Raw genomic sequence first — 22,205 nt, forward strand, 5'->3', positions numbered from 1 at the left:
GCGATCTAACAGAAGGCAGGAGAGCCGCTGGTCGTCCACTTTTACGGTATACGGATGTATGCAAACGAGACATGAAGCTCTTCAAAATTGACACTAGCAGCTCGGAAACGTGACACTGGATAGATCCACATGGAGAGAGAGCATAAAGGAAGAGTCACGGATTGCAGATGCCATACATAACAGAAGCAGAAAGAAGGGTGAAAATGCATCGGCGCCTGGTGATTATATATGCCCAACATGCGACCGCAGCTGTGTATCAAGGATTAGCCTCTTTAGTCACACAAGAAGTTGCAAAGGGAAAAGATCATCTCTCGAGACGTAAAACGCCACAGATGACGGCTGACTAGGCCATGTTGGCTCTAGACCTAGATTTAGTTTCCAGCTTTGAAAAATTATAACGGTCAAACTAGAGTTTAACGCTTGAAATTTATGAACTGTATGGACCCTGAAGTAAGCTCGATCCTTCAATTTTTAATATTCCAAACTCAGAAATCGAAAGTTCAATAATGGTCTGATACACTAACCTTTTTATCTCCCTTTTCATTCTTTACTATTCTGTGTAGAAACTCGAAGCAACTAGAAACCAAAGTGTAAAAACTTTCTGCTTACATGTCTGTGGCAACATGTACGCGTACACTACGCGACAAATACAATTGTTATGGTGGACCTTAAAGGGAATGTATTATGATTAATTTGTATATAATTAGGTTTGTCTTTAAGGTCCTTGAAGTGATCTACATATTTTGCCAAGTACATCGCAGACAAAACCGTTGTCTGCAAGGTCTCTTTTCCCCGTCTACACCTGTCGTCTGCAAAAGCTTTCCTTTTGGTCTCAAAAATCTTTACCCCGTAGTCGTAAAAGATCTTCAGCTGTCTCCTCGGTAAGCCATCTGTTGCCAGGTGTTCTTTATGCCAGTTAAGCTAGCTGGCACACAATCTGGTCTTCAACGTGTTTATTTGTAGATGTAAGTGAAGGGAAGATAACCCTTTGATATCTTACGATCTAAGGGGGCAGACGATGTGAATCTCTTAATTTTCTATGGCCGATGGTAACAAGGGTTAGGCAGGTAAGTGGGTGAAATCGATTAAAAGTCTTCACCCGGATTTGAACTCAAGACCCCTCGACTTGAAAGCACAGCACTTGACCACTTGGTCAAAACGAAGATGTAATCTGGGAGAAGGGTTACGTGCTCGCTTTTTAAAATCAATTAAAAAAAAAAAAAAAAAAAGTTGTTCGAGACTTCAATTCGAACTCGAGGGTTCAAGCCTACAAGGTACTAAATAACAGCAACTTATAAAGGGTAAAGAACCGCACAATTGCTGCCATACATCTAAATACTAACAGATTTATCATTTTCAATGTAAACAAAATTATCTAATTACCACTAATTAATTAACAAACTTTTTTTCTCTCCTTGATTCATGTGTTATGGACAATGAATAGCTTTTTCAACGTTTCAACTTGATCCGAGAAAGGTAATTGGGAGAAAAAACGTGTACAAGATTTGTATCAGACAGACAAAGGGAGTTGCTATAAGCTTTGAGGACAACAAAAAAAATACGCACTCGCACAATGCATTGGACTATTTTGAAAAATACAAATAAAGCATGACAGTTCTGGGGTTCAAGTCTTACAGAGACGGTTCATTTTTTCTGGCTTTATACGACGTATTTACTTTTTGCACTGGGGTTTTATGCCTCCTCGTATGGCTGGTGAGACCTATGTGAGCCCGGAATGTTCGGCTGCACACTGGGCAGGTTATTCCAGCTGGAGCTAGTGTCGTGGGCCTTGCTTTTCTTCTCTGAGGTTTTTCTTCTGCCAGCGTGGTTCTCTTTTCCTCAGCAACCTGTGCGCCAGTTTTCACAGCGCGTCGCCATGATGCTCTGTCTCTGCCTCTGTCTCCCAGGTGCCTGGATCTATGCTGAACGCCTTCAGAGAAGCTTGAGGGTGTCCCTGAAGGGCTTTTTTTTGATCACCTTGCGAGCACTTTCCTTCGCTTAAACAACTCTTATGTGGCCAACTTTTCGACTAGATATCAAACGCATTATACACTATAAATAGTGCGTTTTTTATTAGGTAGATGTCAAGAAGTAAAGCCTAATTTGTACTGTAAAGAAAAACAAACAATTTTTTTTTTAAATAACATAAAAAAGCAAAGCGTATATAAGGCAAAGAACTGCACATTTATAAGTATTTTTCTCAATAATGTTAGATCAAACTTAATCAATTATTTACCAATAATTAGCTTGTTAAATGATTAATTTTCTGATTGATTCATGTTTCGTTAGGGACAGTAAGAAATTGTACAAAGTTTCAATTTGATCTGAAAATGGCAAGTGGGAGAAATAAGTTTGTACGAACTTTGTGTCAGACTAACAGAGAGACAGACGAAGTGGTTTGCTATAAGCTTTGTAAAAGTAAAGATAACCTTTTCAGGTTTTATGATCTATGAGGGCGGACAGTCTAAATGCGTATCAATGACCGACTATTAACCAGGGTGTCCAAGGTGCTAGCACGAAGACCAGCCGCCCTTACTTTCCCAACGTATGCCAAGAACCCATTCAATGGGCGCCCTAAAAAATCCAAAATGTTAGCCAGGATTCGAACTTGCGTCAACCCCGTTGAGAAAGCCAAGCGCTTTATCACTTTGCCACCACGCCATTTTTGTTGTAAAAGTCCAAGGAACGAAATCATTTCAAAGCTGAACAACTAGAAATAATACTTTAAGTACATAGTGTTATTGTCTTGCGCTCCACCGCCCCTTAACATTGTCCCGTATCACTTCACTGTATCACCACCCCGTACCATCGCCCCCACCACCCCGTACCATTGCAACCCCTCCACTACCACCCTGTACCATCGCCACACACTACCACCCCGTACCATCCCCCCCCCACTACCACCCCGTACCATCGCCCCCCACTACCACCCGATACCATCGCCCCCCCCCCACTACCACCCTGTATCATCGCCCCCCTACTACCAACCCGTACCATCGCCCCCACCGTACCACCGCCCGAAACATAGCCCCCCCCCACTACCACCGCCCCGTACCATCGCCCATTGCTATTAAGAAAAGAGTGAAAACTACATCATCCCAAATTTCCGTTCGTGCTTTCAAATCACGGAAGCGCGTGCGTGGCGCGTGAAGTCCTATTCAAGATTCACTGATATTGTTGAACGCTGGTTCTGCACGTCCTCGTCACGTGACTATTGCGTCGTGACCAATGTCCATTTCACCAGAAACAAACGGAAAATGTTAAACCGAAATCAAAACCAGTTTTGTGTGTGTGTGCACCTGCGTGTGTGTGTGAGTGGTGAGAGTTTAGATTTTAAAAAATTATTATAGAAAGGATGTTATATGGTAGGATTCAAACAGAGACTTTAAGGTTCAGGTTATAGTTGACCTGTGATAACCATCATGATTAGAAATATAATTAGTAACTGAGTGGAGCCTCAATCGAATGGGCACGTCCATTCTTTAATGTTGTCTTTCTTCTGCTATCTCTGTCTGCCTCTTCTTTTTCCTGGTACTGTTCCCTGAAGGAAAATCTTTGCAAGCCCTGAAGACCCCGTGATAAGTCGAGTATAGGGCGCTTAAACTCTAAACCCGGGTAGCTCAAGTCTGAATTTAAACTCGGGCCTCCATGATTGAAGGCCGACGTGTTTTGGCACTGAGCTATTCAAGTACTTATAAAAATAGAAGTTTGTATTAATCTATTGTTAGTTTGAAAGTTTTAGCCAACAACATAGTTCCCTGCTTGTTTGTTCTGTGCGTGCTTATTGTCATGGGGTGAGAAATAACGGGTACAAGTTTTGTACCAGACAGACAGACAGACAGACAGACAGACACGCAGGCAGACAGGCAGATGAAGTGATTATATAATTTCTCTAAATATAAACAAGATACAGTCTTTATGACAAAATATACATGGTACTGTATTTAAAATACAGTTTTAACAAGGTACTGTCTTAAAGATACAATATTCACATGATACTGTCTTAAAGAAATAATATTCACAAGGTAATGTCTTAAAGATACAATATTCACAAGGTACTGTCTTAAAGATATAATATTCACAAGGTAATGTCTTAAAGATATAATATTCACAAGGTAATGTCTTTAAGAAACAATATTCACAAGGTACTGTCTTTAAGAAGCAATATTCACAAGGTACTATCTTTAAGAAACAATATTCACAAGGTACTGTCCTGAAGACTAAATGCCCAATGACGCATTTGACCACCAACCATAGACAGGCCTAAGTTCCATGTCAATCAGTACTGTATATTATCATTATTAAGAACTCTGACATTCATTTTCACTGTATAGTGGTCTAGTAGTAGTCCCGTGTTGTAACTGTAACGAGAGATTAGTCTTCATTATCTCTCAATGGGAAAACACTGAAGGGAATCGTAACAAATGTCTTTTAAGAGAGTCTCCTCGTTTCGTTTGGTGAGTGCATCCAGTGTTAACGTCTAAGTGTTAGCGGTATGTGTGCAGTAGCAACAATGTCATCATCAAATCGCTATATTGCTTCACAAGATAGACCTAAAGATCATGAGAAACATTGACTCGTGTGAATTTTTAGAATAAACCATTTAAATTTCTTAAATTTGTGTTTCTTTTCAACAGGACGTAGCCAAAAGATGGAGACAATATGGCGTCGACTCACCGCGGTTCCGCAAAAGACTTCACTCCAAGTGGGAGGTAAGTCTTCCAATAGTGTAACTATTTCTTGAAGTGCTGGCAGCTCAAGTATGTGCGAAATAATAGAACCAATGAAACAAAACAAAAAAGTAAATCTTAGTTTTTTATTTTCTAAAAATGTATATTATTCGCTGATCAAATTACACCAATAAACCTATATTGTTACTTTTGGTAAACTTTGACCTTTATTGTAATTTTGATCATTTTTACATTACTGAATACAGTTTGGATCTAATAATTGGATACTGCACTGTCAACTAGCTATCATCTGTCATATCCGCAGACGTCACTGACGTGTATACTTTCATAGATTAGATCTACATCTCTCTAGAATAAATATGTCTATCATGGGCGTAGCCAGGGGGTGCCCCCCGAAATGAAATCCCAACTTCCCGCGGGGGGGGGGGGGGGGGGTCGGAATTTAGTGACTGATTTTTTGCTTTGATTTTGTTTATTTTAGGTGAGATTTTAATACTAAACCATCACTTGCCCCAGCACAACCAAGGGGGTTTTGAGTTTGAAACCCCTACCAGGGGGTTTTGAGTTTAAAACCCCTGCCGGGGGTTTTGCAGTTAAATTCCCCTGTTCTATAAAACAAAACAAAAAAAATGCAAACAACAATCCCCTAATTCCAAGAGCACAGTTAAGGAAGATTTTGATTTTAAAACCCCCTCTGAAATTTACGATAAACCCCCTCTTCAATATAAAAAATGCAAATTACACACTCAAAATTCTATGAGCGTAGCCAAAGGGGTTTTGAGTTTACCCCCCCCCCCCTTTTTCTGTAGGGTTTGAAGCTAAAAATATAAATATAAAAATATAATATAATATAAAAGAAAAAAGCAAATTACGCACTGAAAATGCTATGAGCATTGCCAAAAGGGGGTTTGAGTTTAAAGCCCCCTTCAGAGGGGTTGGATGCTAAAAAATACCTCTTTAATATAAAAAAAAAAGCAAATTAGATACTAAAATTATTTGAGAGTAGCCAAGCCTACTGGCTGGTTTGAGTTTAAACCCCTCTCCTACAGATGGCTGTAATAAAGATTAATTACGTACACACACACAATTATACATATATACATACAAATATTTTTTTTTACCCCCCCCCCAGAAAAAAATCCTGGCTACGCCCATGATACCAACTGTAATTTTGCATCCCCCCGTACATAAATATATATTAAATATTTCAGAGGACAAATTATTTTTTTTTTTTATTATTAAATGAATTTTGTATAACGAAAATAAAGAAATAATTCTAAAAAAAGACAGTTTAAAAATGTGGGAAAAAAAGATATCGCCCGATAAGGGACTTGAACCCTTGACCCTCAGATTAAAAGTCTGATGCTCTACCGACTGAGCTAACCGGGCTTATACATTACATTACTAGCTGTCAAGGGGCTCTACTCTTGACAACTTCACACAGCAGCGTGACTTGATTATTTTAAAATCTAGATTCATATCTAGATCTATCAATCATGTACATTCAGTACATTGTAAATAATCCATAATATAGTGATTCCCAACCTTATAGCTTCAGAGGCTTCAGACATTACCATTGACAGATTTTTGTGCAAACAGCTTGACGGCAAATGCACCGAACGGCACGGGAGGGTCTAAGTCAGTACATTATGTTTTTGAAATAAAACATTTTCAACAGCGCAGGATAATGCACTGTAGATACCTCAGAATATGCATTTTGTTGGCTTTCAATACCAGATATAGTGCTTGGCGGCGTCCAATGATGTCTATAATAACTAATTATTTATTTTTGTTTACAAAGTCTATATCATCTTACTGTTTATGTCTGGTAAAAATATATTACACGTTATTTCTAACCCTTCTTCCTGAATCAAGCTGAAACTTTACACAAATATTTATTCCCCAGCCCCTATAAAAAAAAAAAAAACAGGAATTAATCAAAAAATTAATCATTAAATTAATTAACTAGTGGTAGTTAATACATTTTGTTTGATATAGAAAAGAGGAAATAAATCTTACAGTATTGATAATAGGAGACGCGGTGGCTGAGCAATAACGAGCTTGACTACTAAATCGAGGTCCCGGGCTCGAATCCCATTGAAGACTGGGATTTGTAATTCAAGGATCTTTGAGCGCCTTTGAGTCCACCCAGCTCTAATAGGTACTTGACATTATTTGGGGAAAGGAAAGGCGGTTGGTTGTTGTGCTGGCCACATGACACCCTCGTTAACCGTGGGCCACAGAAACAGCTATAGATGACTTTGCAAGCTGAAAAGAGGAATTGTAAAAAAGCCTAACACCACAAGATATATGACAGTATGATGACACATACCATCCTCACCATGGTCCACTCAAGCAGTGGAAACAAAGAATTCGTTTAGCACGGGCCTTGTACTGAAACGGCTATTAATATAGTGATAGCTAGTAAGGTAAAGGAACCCCTTCTGTGGTGACAGATGATGGTTTTGTGACCGTCCAGTGGCGTAGCTAGGGTGGGGTGGGGGTCCTAATTCTAAAGTCCCCCGGGCCCCCACTTGAGAGGGGCTCCCCAAATGAATGCCCTTTTTATGTTTATTAAATATTACGTCACGTTACGTAATGTAATCTTGTTATTAACGTGGAGTCAAAAATACAAGGCAGCATTGGTCTAGAATCTAGATGATGTTATAGAAAACTTTGCTGCACAGAAAGCACGACGTGAGGCGATATGATTTGAGATTTGCCACTTGTGCATTATCTCGCCAATAAATAACGGTATTTTACAATTAAAGAATCTTAATCATCAATTTTTTTTTGTTATTAATTTTATTTCTATACTTTGCCAATTGGAATTTAGACATATATTTATTAAGTACATTATATCATGTCATGATATTGTCGAATGTCAAAATGAGCACCCCCGGGCCCCCAAATTTTTAGCTACGCCGCTGTGGCCGACCATTAACGGGGTTGTCATGTATCCATCAAAACGACTAGCCTCCTTTATTTTTCCAACGTATGTCTGGTAGCCATTAAGGTAGGGGGGGGGGGATTCAAGGGCGTCCAACAAATCCCGAAGTTCGGCAACAAGATTGACCAAAACTTGTTTTGTTGATGTTGTGGTTGTTGTTGTTACGAAGACATTTCAATAATCTTAGCTAGCATACATCGTTCTGACTAGAACAGGCTCACTGCAAGACATCTTGCTACAACCAAAGATAATATTACGATGACTACAACCATCAGAAACGCGCATGCACTTTCTGTATCTCGCATGTCTCTGAGATTTCATAGCCCCCCCCCCCCCCCAAAAAAAAAAACTTCTTTATTTGAATTATTGACCTGAGTTTTTTTAGAGGATGAATATTGCCCAGCAGACGCCAAGAGAATGCATTCCTGCGTTTCTCGTCAGCTTAGAATGCAAGAAAGCGCTTGACGCAGGGATTCTACTAGGACTCCGCTGGGGGAGCTATCAGAGTACTAAATATTTTGAAGATAGTTTAATAAAACCATACAATTTATTTCGGTTCGGTCATTTTATTTTAACGAAAAGAGAACCTAAATGGACCACCGCCGGACAACGGTTATGTCTACGCTAGGTGTGGCCAAATATGTAGGTCACATCTGGGACTGCGTAGCCTCGTGAAATACTGTATTCTCTTTAATCTTCGGACTCGAACAAAAGCTTTTTTATTAATTATTTTTATTATAAGTCATTGTAATTTCAAGTTTCCGGGTAAGGATGAATTACAACTCTGTTCGATTAGTGCAAGGTTGGTACAAGCTTGGTACATCCATTTTATTTACCATAAACTCATTTGGGGTAGTCACTCTTGATTTTTTTTTCTTGGGTCTCCTGGGATAAGGGCAGAGCGACCCTCACAAGAATGTCAAAGATGATGAAAAATGACTTCAATGAATTCCCTAGCCAACCTGTTGGGGGCGCCTATCTCGTATGTGTGTGCGTGTGTGTGTGTGTGCGTGCGTCTAACTCGAGTATGTATGAGCGTGCAAGAATATATGTGTGTGTGTGTATGTGTCTGAGCGTTTCAGTCTGTTTATTAGCATAGTCCTTCGAATTTGTTGCACCTTGAGTTGTCTTAGCTATTTAGAATCAGCACGCTCCGGCATGCAAAAGTTGGAAGGAATCTTGTACAGGGGGCAAATAAAAATCCCGTGGTTTTGATACACAATCCGATTTGTTATCTAACGCAACATATGCTGTTATTTGGAACTCGGGAAGTCTGCTAACAAAATGTGAGGCTGGAGAAAGGGGTGAAGAATGTGCCTTTGTATAGGTGATGTATCTGTTCAATAGTAGCCCAACTACCTTCATTCCTCACCCTAACATGGCTTACTCATCGATCTTGAATGGCAAATGTATTTTAGTATACACGTTCGCCTGTCTGTCTGTCTGTCTATCTTTCTATCTATCTATCTATCTATCTATCTATCTATCTATCTATCTATCTATCTATCTATCTATCTATTCTATCTATCTATCTATCTATCTATCTATCTATCTATCTATCTATCTATCTATCTATCTATCTATCTATCTGTCTGTCTGTCTGTCTGTCTATCTGCTGGCTGGATAGAGAGGCATTTAAAAGAAACAAAACTTCTTATAGTCTGTCTTTACCGTTGTTTCTTATCACGTGACACGTTTGCAACACTAACACTAGTCTGACTAATCACAAAAAAACTACCAAAAGTACATTCAGGGACCCTAGAATAGGTCTACCTGTAAGGCCTGTTGTCACCATCATTTAAGTTTAGATTCCAATATTTTAATGTTTTAAATAGCCATTATATTACTATACAGCGCTCCAATAATACGATATAAGGGCGCACGACCATAGGCCCGCAATGTTCTTGTACGTAATCCTTAATTCTTATAAGGGTTGAGAACCTCTAGTCTGGAGTTATTTCCCTTGCGGAAACTGACGCAATACTCTGCTTACCTCTACGGGTGCTAAAATCCTGGGAACGCGATGAAAACAAACAAATGCAAGAGTTACATTTAGGTGTATAACTGTCTAGATCAACCTTTCACTTAAAATGTTATGTCTGTGAGGTGTGACTAGTTTCTTTAGAGTGCAGCAACACATCTGTGGCTCCCAGGCATGAAGGTCATTGTCCCCCTGTGAAACAGCCTGTTGCTAAATGTTACGGCGAAACTGTTGGTACTCCAAAACAATGTAGTTGTCAAGAGGTAGTAAAGAATTTTGGGCGCCTGTATCTTTCCAGCCCTGTACGCCTGCGCTCCTGGACCTTTGGATTAAAACAGCTGAAAAGAGGTCTTAAATCAGTCATGAAATTAATTTGTAATTGACTTAAACTATCAATAATAAATACGTGCGTTTGGAAACATTTTTATTCATTTTTAATTTGTTTAGCACAAATTTTCATGCTTACCGAATGATCAGTCCAAACACTTTTCAGCAAACAACAATTAGGCACGTGGTTCTCTATCTCTTCTATACAAAATACGCAATCCATAAAGGCCATCACGTGATACTGTTTTTCTCATTGTTTCATCAATATTATCACGTGGCTAAATGTTGTTTGTTTACGATTGGTGAATGAGGTCCATTTATGGTTGAGGGGGTACTTTGTAGAACGTTTCCGTGATGCTCTTCGTGTGAACTTGGGGTCACAAGCCTACATGATGGATGGCCGACGCGTTAGCCACTAATCTTTAGCTTTACTTATAAAAATAGGTTTTATAGTAAACAAAATTTTTAGCAAACGACCAAATTCATCACACAAGGCTTATCTCCCCTTAGCTTAAAAAAATATTTCTATATAAAACATATATATAACATATATAAAATTAATTACGACAAATTGATTAACTAATTGTTTGATTCTATGCTTGATTCACATGTTGAATGAATGAATAATTAAGCAAAGTTTCTACATGATCCGAGAATGGGAAGAAATAAGAGACAGACAGTCAAACAGAGTGAGTTGATAGAAGCTTTGAAAAAAGTAGAAAATATTACGTTCTGGACGTCCCTCAAAGCTTCAAGTAGAGACCTTGCCTTGTTGTTTGTAAGAAAATTCGCTGGCCAGCAGAGAAAAATATATGAAAATATATTCGAAAAAAGAGTCAAGAATCATTGTTGTTTGCAGAAATGTATTTTTTTAAAGACAATGAAATACGTATTATGATTATATCTTTCCATTGTAAAACATTATTAGGTACTTTTAAACCAATCGGTCTGGTTACATTATTATAGTTAACTAGCCGACCCGCGCGTAGCATACGCCTCCCCCTCTTTTTTCTGAGCCTCTTTCTCTGTCACCGCGAAAGTTACGTGGGGTAACTCTTGTCCGACTTGCAGAAATAAAAGAGTTATCTTTCCGTTCCTTTTTATCGTGGTGTACCGCATGGATGTACTTAGGATTGGACATATCTACATCACGCATTCCTTTGTGCTGAAGAAAGAGGAACCCCACTTTGTGAGTACTGTGACTCTCGCATCACGGTGGATCATATCCTCATTGATTGCCCCAGATACCAGGATGCCTTAGAACGGGGTATCTGGGTGATCGCTTTTTAAATGTATTTTTTTAAAAAAAGGAAACGACCTGAATCCGAACTTGAGGGTTAAAGCCTTGGAAGATTGTATCTTTAACTATTGTTTATAATTCATGTTTGTGCTCAATAAGCTTGAGACGGCAGACTAATATAAAGGGAACTAATTCATCTTATACCACCACTTTAGTCAAGTACTTTTTCTTTCCCTCGTTTGAGATATCAAACAAAGTAATTTATTACCAATAGTTAATTAACTAATTGGTAAATTTGTATTATTGATTCTTGTGTTGTCAGGTAAAAGAAATAATTGTGCAAAATTTTAGCTGGATCCGAGATTGGGAGTTTTGGAGAAATAACGTGTACAAACTTTTGGCCAGACAGACACACAGACAGACACACTGACTGAAAGACAGATTGAGTTATATATAAGCTTTGTAAAAAAAAGAGGAAGAACATTGGTGTATTTTTTTTTTTGTTTCAGAGTATGAACTACGAGATTATAGACAGTCAGTTGCAGAGAAAACTGAACGAGGAGAAAGTCTCCAAGGTATTGTTTTGTCAGCCTGGAGAGCTCGGCATTGGGGACTTTCTTTTTATGACAAGAAGAAAGTTAAATTTAAAAAAAAAGGAAACAAACAATTTCATACTACCATGGCCGTATTTACCACATTACAAGAATGTGCGGCTACACAGGGCCTCCCCCTTATTATGAGCTTCCGCATTGCAAAAACATATATTTTTTATAACAAAACATAAATTCTAAATATAAGAAAATTGAGATTAAAATTTATTACTCGTTTCTTTCTTCACAAATATGACCTACATTTATAATGAAGCTTAAAGAGAACAGGGGTCTCCTCATCAATTTTTTTTTTAACGATCGTTAGCAGGTCATCATGGGGTCCAATCGCTGCAGTAACCCTTTTTCTAATCTCTTGGTTTGTGATGCGGTCTTTGAATGTGATACCTAGGATCAGGGGCGGACTGGCTGTCAAAATCGGCCCCGGCATTTCTATTCCATTCGGCCCCAAACCTGAATGTCATATAATAGGCATCCAACTCTAGTTCTACTTGTCCTAAAAATTAATGTGTTAAGTTTGATAATGTATCGATAACTGAACGCATGCACACAGTAAACTCTATATCTTTATAAGAAATATAAGCGTTATGTTGCTTGTTAATGGCTAAGTATGTAGGGGCTCTTCAAGGATGAAGCCTACTACGGGTGTTGGCTAGTAGCCTACATTATTTCGGAAAATGTGATAGATAAAATGAGCTTTATACTGTAAGAGTCTGTTAAAGTTGTTTTTTAAACACGACGCTCAGAAGGTCCCTTTTGCAACAAAATGCTGCTATAAACCTTTCAAAAATTTAGGCCTAATACTTTCTATAGTGACATTCGTGAGGCCCTTTAGGTGGCCTTACCGGCCCATTTAGGTACCGGCCCACCGGGCATTTGCCCGAATGCCCATATAGCCAGTCCGCCCCTGCCTAGGATCCTCCTAGGCTATGGGCTACATTAATATAAGTACGGGAGTACCTCTTCGCAATGAAGAAATTCTGCAATGTAGGCCTATAGGATAGGCCTAAGATAATGTATTCACTTTCCCTCTCAAACTCGGCTAAACTTGATGAATGTTTCATTCCAACAGAGAAAGTTAGCGATGTTGATGTTGAGCAACTGGCTGGTGTACTTCGCTATTGGCATTGGTACCGCGTTGATGGCTGCCGGTGTACAGATAATAGTTGAATTGATAGCACATCAGAAGTTTAGTCTGCTGAAAACATGTATCCTTGAATTGTGACCATACCAAGAGAGAAATGGCTTGATAGTTTTACTAATACTTCTTGAAATCTTGTTATACATGTCTTTAAAATGGTTGAGGATGGCTCATAATAGTTTTGACTAGCTTGGCGTAAATTCCCCGGCCTTTCGTAATAAAGCTTGTTTTGTCTAATACACAGTTGTCAGTTTGTATATTATTCAACTCTACAAGAAAGGGGGGCAACTCTGCAACAGGACCAACCCTACTCGACTATTCAAAGCGAAGGTTTCATAAGAAATAAGTTTGTGATTTTCTTGGACCACGAAGTAGGAGCTATAAATATAGATCTAGAACAGGCGTCTAGATCTTCATTATAAGACTTTACGTTTGCTGAGTGGTAAAGCGCTTGGCTTCCGAACTGGGAGTTTTGTGTGTTGAATCCTGGTGGTGACTGGGATTTTTAATATTTGGGATCTTTATGGCGCCTCTGAATCCACTCAGCTCTAATGGGTTGCTGACATTAGTTGGGAAAATTAAAGGCTGTTGATCGTTGATCGCAAAGAAATTATTGTATTTCAAGTTTTATAAGTTAAAATATAATATGCATATAGCGGTTTAGTTGTCTACCCTCGTTAACTTTGTGCCACAGAAACATCTCCATTAGCCTATAGATCGCAAGGTCTTTTTATGTAGCAAATGTGTTGAAAAGAATCTTAACTTGAATCAGATCTAGACAAATGTAGTACAGATAAAGAAAATTGTTTGTACCAACCAATATTAATATGGATGAGCATCAATGTTGGCATCACGTTACTGGCATCAGCACTAGTCACGTATTTACAGGTAGGGCCTAATTTTTTTTTTTCTGAAATTAGCAAGCTTGATAATCTAGCTTGTCTATGATTTTACTTCACTAATTAGATAGATCTATATATGCTTAAATGTAATCGTTCACAATAAAATATTGTGATGGAAATTTATTTTATGTACTATTGTTTATGTTTGTTGTTTCTTTACATTTGACTTTACTTTCTTAAAAGCCCATGGCAGCAGGAAGTGGCATACCTTTGATCAAATCCTATTTGAATGGTGTACGAATACCAGGTCTCCTGTCATTGCAAGCATTTGTAGCCAAATGTGTGGGTGTAGTTTTGTCCATTCTTGGGGGACTAGCATGTGGAAAGGTGATACATAGATTCTAGATTTAATGCAAGTCATATTTAAACAGATCTATAGGTCAGGTCATATATATATATATATATATATATATATATATATATATATATATATATATATATATATATATATATATATATATATATATATATATATATATATATATATATATACCATTTATATGGTAATTATAAATTTATATTATATAATTATTATTAATATATAATTATAATATTATTTAATATAATATTATAATGCACTTACTTACTAATGTTAAATGTACTTTGTAGGGCTGTAAATTCAACAGCTCAGCAGATCATAAATTCATAATTTTAATCAAGATTTTATGTAAGAATCATTATGAGCATAGTGCATCATGGCATGGTCATAGAAAAGTAGATCTATATAAAATAATAATTATTAATATTATTATGATAATCATAGAGTTAGAGACATAGCCTTACATAGAATCTAGGGTATTATATCTAATGTAGCATAACACAAAAACAACATGTTTGAAATGCAGATAAAAATAACATGGAAATGTGTTTTATAAATCTAGAAAATGTGTTCATGGACACTCTTTGTATTTTGATTTTTTTTTTCTCTAGGAAGGTCCAATGGCCCACTCAGGAGGCATCATTGCTGCTGGGATTGGGAAAGGGAGAATACCTTGGTTCAAGAAATATATAGATGTAAGTGTCTGGTACTTTAAAGTTTTTTCTTTTGTACTATCAGAACTTTCTACACATATTATATAAATACCTTTGGTTACCCAGTGTTGGGAGTGGTTAGGCTAGGTAGGTGTGTACGGAAAATCAGGGCCCCGATTTGCTTTAGCATATCTCTCCATTCTGATCTATCCTGGGCTTTACGTCTCCATGCCTGGACTTTCAGCTGTTGTAGATCTGCTTCTATGTCATCAAGCCACTGTACTTGTCTTCTGTCTTCGGTGCGCCTGCTTTTTGTTTTTTTACCTGTGAACAATCTTTGCTTCTCTGTTCTCTGGCATTCTTCCGAGGTGACCTGCCGAACGTAATCTGTTCCTTTTTATTTCCATCACTTTGGAGGGGTCTTCATATAGTTGGTATATTTCTTGGTTGGTGCAAATCCTCCATCCAGTTTCCTCATGTATGGCATGATAAATGTTTCTTTCCCAAGTGGAGTGGGATATGGAAAGGTGATGCATAGATTCTATATTTAATGTGTCATATTTAAATCGATCTATCAGATTTTCTATGTTTTTTGCCAGCATCCAGGAGGTTTTGCTTGCATGTATGACTGTGTCTGATGATGGTTTTTGTAAATGGTTTTCTTTGTATTATCCAGAGGCCAATGTACAGAAATTCCTCAAGCCCATCTTAGCACTGTTCAATAGGAATGTTACTATTCTCTTTGGTTATTAAGGATGTTTGATTTTAAGAGCTAAAAAATACAGTGGTTGTACAATTTGGGGGAGGTACCACCTTCTACCAAGATCGTCCCCAGGTGGCAGATAGGGGAGGACCCTTAGATAAAAGGGTTAGCTGTGAATACCAAATAAACAGCAGCAGACCAACTGGTTTGCAGTCATTGAGAATGAGGTGTAGTATTTTATTGATTAGAATATGTACTAAAAACATCTCAGAAATCCAGGAAAATGTTTGCAAAATGCAAGTATAGGGCGCTCTAACTCTAAAAATGGGCAGATGAAGCTCGTTAGCTTGGGATAGCAGTTCATCTAGGAGAGAAAACTCTGAAAAAAAAAACACCTGCTGCCTTGCAGATGATCTTGGATGATCAGAGGCTATGGAAGCTAACCCAAAAAGGCAAGCAGGCTTAAATCAGAGTCAGCGGGCCTCCTGTCACATAACACATTGACACGCAACCTCATCAATGAGAATGAGGAAGAAGAAGAAATACAATTTTAATGTTTTATTTTTATTACTGAACCACATGGTGTGAACTGTAGTCCTCTTTAGTTTAATCACATTGCACCACCTAGGTCTCTTTTTAAAACAAACTTGATGTGGGAAAATATGACTTTTTTATTTATTGTAAAAAGGGTTTTTTGTTTTAACATATTTACATTTTATATGTGGACATGGATCTGAACTCACTGCACCTGGTTATTTTCTGTCTATCTGGCTAGTTTCCACTAACACTATTTTTGTATTTCTATAGTTGTAAAATTCTCTGATTCAGATATAGGTCACCTGGTTGTTTAGTTGCTCAAAAGTGTAAATTTTGTAAATCTTTACTTTGTTGTCTACAGTTGTATGGGCTTTTCAGGACAGACCATAACATTCGAGACCTGGTTGCAGCTGGTGCCGCCTCAGGGGTATCTGCCGCTTTCGGAGCACCAGTGGGAGGAACTCTTTTCAGTGTGGAGGAGGCTGCCAGTTTCTGGAATACAGAACTTGTGTGGAAAGTGGTAAGTAGAGCACTAGAGCATATTTTATTTACTACTCAAGTTTGCTTATATTTTTTGATAGTAAAAGATCTATATATTTCAACCTGCATTTCTTTTATTAAACAAGTCTATCATGTCTTATCTTAATTAGCACTTAACTTTAGCATTTACAGTTGACAGCAAGATTTTTTGTAGATTTCTAAGCAATCATAGTTTTGAGTTGTTTTATTCATCAATGGCTGTTTTCTACTATATATATTCCCTGGCCAATTGGACATCTTGTCTGTATGCATTACCCGTTTATGAGACAACTTCTTCATTATTTCTTTGCCAATTTGACATCTTTAACTTGTATTTCCTGGCCAATGGACATCTTTAACATGTATTTTCTGGACAATTAGATATCTTCTACGTTTTCTCTGTCCAATGAGACTTCTTCTGAATTGCTGGTCTGTTCAATTAGACATCTTCTACATTTCCTGGCCATCTTTTTAACTTTGACATGTTGATTGAATAATTTTCATATTAACTTAGTGTAACATTCTCATTCTATTAATAAACAAAAATGACTTATTTTGTTTCTCTAGTTTTTTTCAGCCATGGTTGCTTGTTTTTCCACCAACTTTCTACTAAGTGCCTATGAAGGTCATCCAACTCAACTTTCTAACCCAGGCTTAGTGCGGTTCAATACATTTCCTGTGAGTATTATAAACACACATGCTTTTTATTACAGTTTAATTTAGTGAATCAGTGAAATATCTTTTTAATAAAATTAGCAGTAAGAAATGAAACTAATAACTGATATTTGACAGATTTATTGATTTTACAAATACTACTACTCAAAAAAATAAACAGTATCGCCTATATCTATAGATTTTTTAAAGTTTTAAAAAAGAAAGAACCAACAAATGATTTTTTAGAACTTTGACATATTTTATGCAGTTGAATAAATATGCATTTTCTGTTATAGTAAAGCGATTAGTAAATACAAATTTTGATAGAGCTGTTCCCATTTTATGGCTTTTAACAATTTTTATGTCATTTTAGATTTTCTATTGGAAGTGTTTGTAATTTGTCATATTTACAGAATTTTTGTTGCTGTATGACCTACTCAAATGTATAGTCTTCTTAACTAAATAGGTTTATTTTAATAATCAAAATAGTTCCTCTTGAATGTAAAATCGATAATTTTTTAAGCTTGACTTCAAACCCATTCCTACTCATGTTTTAATATATATGTATATATATATATATATTTACGAAAACACATCAAGGGTTTAAAAATTGCCTTTATTTTTTGTGGGGGAGTACATATAAGGCTTGTCTTTGAGTCCGAAGATTAATGAGGAATACAGTATTTCCCATGGCTGTGCAGCCCCAGCTGTGACCTGCATATTTTGCCACATCCAGGGCAAGCATAACCATTGTCCGCAGGTGGTCGATTTAGATTTTCTTTTCGTCGTCTGCGTTTTTTTCGGCAGCAGATTATCTTTTGGTCTCAAATGTGTATCCCGCGGCCTTCATGAGTGACCTCCTGTTGTCTCGTTGGGAGTACATAAAAAGGGCTAAAAAGAAAGATTGAAATGAACTTGCAATAAATAAGATTTCATTCCCTATCTCTTTCAACTTCAATAGATAATGTAAAATTAAACTGATATAACATTTTGTTATCATAGAGTAACCTGATTGTAGGTAAAGCTCTTTCAGCTCTCATTAGTACATATCACCTACAGCTGTCATTCCCTCCATTGTTAGGTAGAGCATGAAAATGTTTTCTAAATAAGAAGATCTTTAACTTAGATTAACTAGCATGATTTCAAAAATAAATGTCAAAGCCGTCAGTTTTTAGTTTAATTAAATATTATTTTATAATTTGTAGTGTTTTGGAACTTTGACATACAATTACTATTCTTTGTTGTTTGGGCTTCTTGCAATTGTTACTTTTCTTCAACAGAATTTAACTTTTGATTTGATTGAAATTCCTGTGTTTATCATTATGGCAGCTATAGGTAATGTTTTTAACAAAAAATTTTTGCATTTCCTTTATTCTTTTCTTCTGTAATATATAAATGTTAATAAGAATATCCATGAAGGCCAAAGATGTATCAGTTCTTTAGTTCCATCAATCAATTGGTAAAAACATCTTGATATGTATGTTGTTATTAATTTCTTAACTTCTTACCTCTCACTCCCAACCCGTGAAGCGCAGTGGCGGAGCGGTAAAGCACTTGGCATCCGAACTGGGGGTCCCATGTTCAAATCCTGGCGAAGACTGGGATTTCTAATATTCTGGCACCCAGCGATAATGGTTACCTGACATTAGTTGGGGAAAAGTAAAGGCAGTTGGTCATTGTGCTGGCCACATGACACCCTCGTTAACCAAGGGCTACAGAAGCGGATGACCTTACATCATCTGCCCCATAGATTGTAAGGTCTGAAAGGGGAACTTTTTTGTTTACTCCCAACTACCTATGTCCCTCTCTTTTTTATTTAGTGACCAATCTAGGTGGCTGGTGAGTCATGAAGTGTGCAGGTTAAAGAATCTGTAGTTACACTTCTCACAAAGTCATTGTCTGGGAATGAAACTGTTTCTACCAACATCTCACTGGTGTCTTGAAGACTATACAGACTCCAAATACTATTTTTCTCAGTATATTTTTTTTAATTTATTTTTTTCCATATAAAGAATTTTCGTGTGTATGTGAATGTCAGATAACAGAGGAGTGAAAATTGTATACAGGCAAAAACCAAAAAGGCAGACCCCGAATGTGATGGATTGATGATGTGGAGGCAGATCTACAACAGCTTTAGATTAAATGGTGAAGACAAAAGGCCCAGAAGAGATCTGAATGGAGGGATGTGTTGAAGCAGGCCAAACCCTCCATGGGCTGTATTGTTACTGGATAGATGGATGTATAGTAGATGTGTGTGTGTATGTAGGCTGCCATAGGATGTGCATTGTACTTAACCAAAAGTAGGGTAGAGTTAATGCCATTGTTCATTCCTTGCCAGGTGGTTTGATTGGTTCATTGTTTGTTGTCATGAATTACAAGTTGACAGTATTTAGACAAAAGTAAGTTCATTGTTTTATCATTATTTAGTTATTTAGATCAGTGTACACCCTCTCCTTATTTAATGTAATTAACACTTCAAATTATAGCTGCAAAAATTAGTCAGAAATAGTGGGGGGTTTTATTTCCCATTCTGGTATAGTCAATGTCCAAAATAAATTTTAAATGATCTTGATTCAAAATGAAATTTAAAACAATACTTTTAACCATTTGAATGCAAGATAATATGTTTCATTCAACATACATTAGGGAAAATAATACTTTTCTGCAAGGTAAAAATAGATATATGTGTGATAAAATTGTACAGTAAAAAATTAAAACAAATATCTGCGAAAAAAAAAATGCTTTCAAAACTATTCAAAGGCAAAAATTTTACTTTTTAAATTTACATTCTTATAGTAAAACATACGAATTAATAGTTTCCTTTCATGTTTCAGTGAATTAAAAAATTATTCTTTATTTTTTCTATATTCTCTAAAACACACGAGTAAGCTCCTTTTATGTTGTCTTTTTGTAGATAAATTTGTTCTGTATTATTTAAAATATACAAGAGTATTATCCCTTTCATGCTGTGTTCGTGTAGGTATCTTCATAGAAAGAAGTGGATTAAAGTCGTTGAAGCAAGTTTGGTCTCAGGTGTCAGTGCCTTAGCAGCATTTGTTCTAATGTTTACTATTAAAGATTGTACCACCGCTGAGCCTTACAATGGCCATGCATTTAATACAACGGTAAGAAAGTCGCATTTCATTTATAAAAAGTAAATTTCCCCTTTCAGAGCTTGTGATCTATAGGGCAGATGATGTAAGGGTCATCTGTTTCTGTTGCCCATGGTTAATGAGGGTGTCATGTGGCTAGCACAACGACCAACCACCTTTACTTTCCACAATTACTGTCAGGTTCCTATTAGAGCTGGGTGGACTCGGAGGCACCCAAAGATCACAAAATAAAAAAATACCAGTCTTCATCAGGATTCAAACCCAGGACCCCATTTGAAAACCAAATGCTTTACCATTCAGCCACAGCACCTCCATTTCATATATTACTTTCTTATTATTGTTTTGGTATATTAATGAAAATGTTGTGCTCTTTTTTTTTTTTTAAGGAAATAAGATCAGATTAGTGACAGAGTGAAATAGTTTCCAACACCTTTTTCAGTTGCCTTCTGTTTTATACTAGTTAAGTAACTTGGAATCCATAGTATAGAATGGTTGCCAAACAGGAGCAGAGAAAGACTTTGAAGACTTTCAATAAGTTTCCATTGAACTCTATTTCAGATGGGGTGTGATGGGGAAGGCCACAATGCTATGTCAACCATGTTTTTAACAACTCCTGAAGGATGTCTGAAAGCATTATTACATGATTCTTACGGTAATCTTTCTAATCAATCAGAATCTTTTTCAATTACTATCATTTTTAAAAAATGTTTGTTATTATAAAATTCTGGGCATTACATTATGGGTCAAAAGGTTGGGATACAGATCTTTTGAGAAGCTCAATAAGCACACCATTATGGTGAAAATTTAGTTCAGACTTTATTTTCAAATATTCTCCAATAAATAATTTTATCAGCCTCAAACCTGTGCTGCTATATTATAGATAATATCCATTGTTTAGTTGCACTGCAGATAGTTGTAAGGGCTTTATACTTTTGTTGTATTACACATAGTTACACCATCCTTATACACTTGTTTTGTTGTCTCACAGATAATTATAGCGTCCTCACACTTGTGCTGTTTGTTACTGTGTTTTTCTTTCTTGGTGTCTGGACCTATGGTCTGAGTGTGTCCAGTGGGGTATTCATTCCATCCTTGACCATTGGTGCTGCCTGGGGCCGGCTCATTGGCCTGGGAGTGATCCAACTCTTCCCTAACCAGGTAGGTCATTTTGTGAAGTAATAGAGAAAGTAAGTATTCCCAGAGCCTGAATACGGGAATGTACTTAGATTTAACTGGTTTTAGCAAACTTAATGCATTTACTTGATTCGCTTCATACGATTTTTATTGCAAATCCCTTGATACAAAAATGAATTACGTTTTGCTATGTGAAAATTAACTCTAAATATATTGAAGCTTTGAAAGAGAAACATTTTACTTATATATAAATGAAATTGATGAAAAGCTTTTTATTTATTCAATCCTTCTATGAACTTAGCCTGAGGTGAAATGAAAATCAATATTTTTATTTTTTGCATCAATTAGGTGTTGACATCAAAGGTATATGATTTTAAAGGTTGATTTCTTTTCTTTAACTTGTTTGTTCTGAAGTTTAGTTTTTTCAACTATTAATATCAAATGATTTGAAAATAGTTTTTTTTTGTGTGTTCAGTTCTTTCAAGGAAAAAGATCTCTAGCTCTCTGTTTTATTTGATTCAACTTAAATATACATCACTTAGCCCTACAGCAGATTTTTAAATTATTTTTATAACTATACCCCAACCTTTTGTAAGCATTTTTAGTGAACCCAAGGAAGTTCCTTTTCATTCATGTAGAGTTTAATGTCCTGTGAAACAAACATACTTTTGAAGCATTTCAAAAAAATTCAAGCATGTTTTGATTAACAAAAACATTAATTCTTTATAGTTGT

At 36.7% G+C, this 22,205-nt stretch overlaps 1 protein-coding gene and 1 non-coding gene across 7 annotated transcripts in view; one reads left to right on the plus strand and one right to left on the minus strand.

The window, feature by feature from the left end:
* The window catches only part of LOC106069891 (H(+)/Cl(-) exchange transporter 7-like), a 106,612-nt gene that overhangs the window by 72,925 nt on the left and 11,482 nt on the right, over positions 1–22,205 (plus strand). For 5 of the 6 annotated variants that reach the window (XM_056035062.1, XM_056035060.1, XM_056035063.1 and 2 more), the window contains 14 exons: positions 4,638–4,712; positions 11,699–11,764; positions 12,870–13,005; positions 13,711–13,826; positions 14,024–14,167; positions 14,771–14,854; positions 16,414–16,572; positions 17,139–17,249; positions 18,506–18,560; positions 19,564–19,624; positions 20,206–20,350; positions 20,897–20,990; positions 21,327–21,496; positions 21,821–21,835. In XM_056035062.1, coding sequence (XP_055891037.1) covers positions 4,638–4,712; positions 11,699–11,764; positions 12,870–13,005; positions 13,711–13,826; positions 14,024–14,167; positions 14,771–14,854; positions 16,414–16,572; positions 17,139–17,249; positions 18,506–18,560; positions 19,564–19,624; positions 20,206–20,350; positions 20,897–20,990; positions 21,327–21,496; positions 21,821–21,835 — 1,431 coding nt within the window. The remainder of the gene's footprint in view (positions 1–4,637; positions 4,713–11,698; positions 11,765–12,869; positions 13,006–13,710; positions 13,827–14,023; positions 14,168–14,770; positions 14,855–16,413; positions 16,573–17,138; positions 17,250–18,505; positions 18,561–19,563; positions 19,625–20,205; positions 20,351–20,896; positions 20,991–21,326; positions 21,497–21,820; positions 21,836–22,205) is intronic. The other variant, XM_056035061.1, reaches the window with a different exon arrangement.
* Trnak-uuu (transfer RNA lysine (anticodon UUU)) lies at positions 6,008–6,080 on the minus strand. Its single transcript has one exon. It is a non-coding gene; the product is annotated as a tRNA-Lys (tRNA).

Source organism: Biomphalaria glabrata, chromosome 7 (assembly GCF_947242115.1).
Source record: "Biomphalaria glabrata chromosome 7, xgBioGlab47.1, whole genome shotgun sequence".
In the NCBI taxonomy this organism is placed as follows: domain Eukaryota; kingdom Metazoa; phylum Mollusca; class Gastropoda; family Planorbidae; genus Biomphalaria; species Biomphalaria glabrata.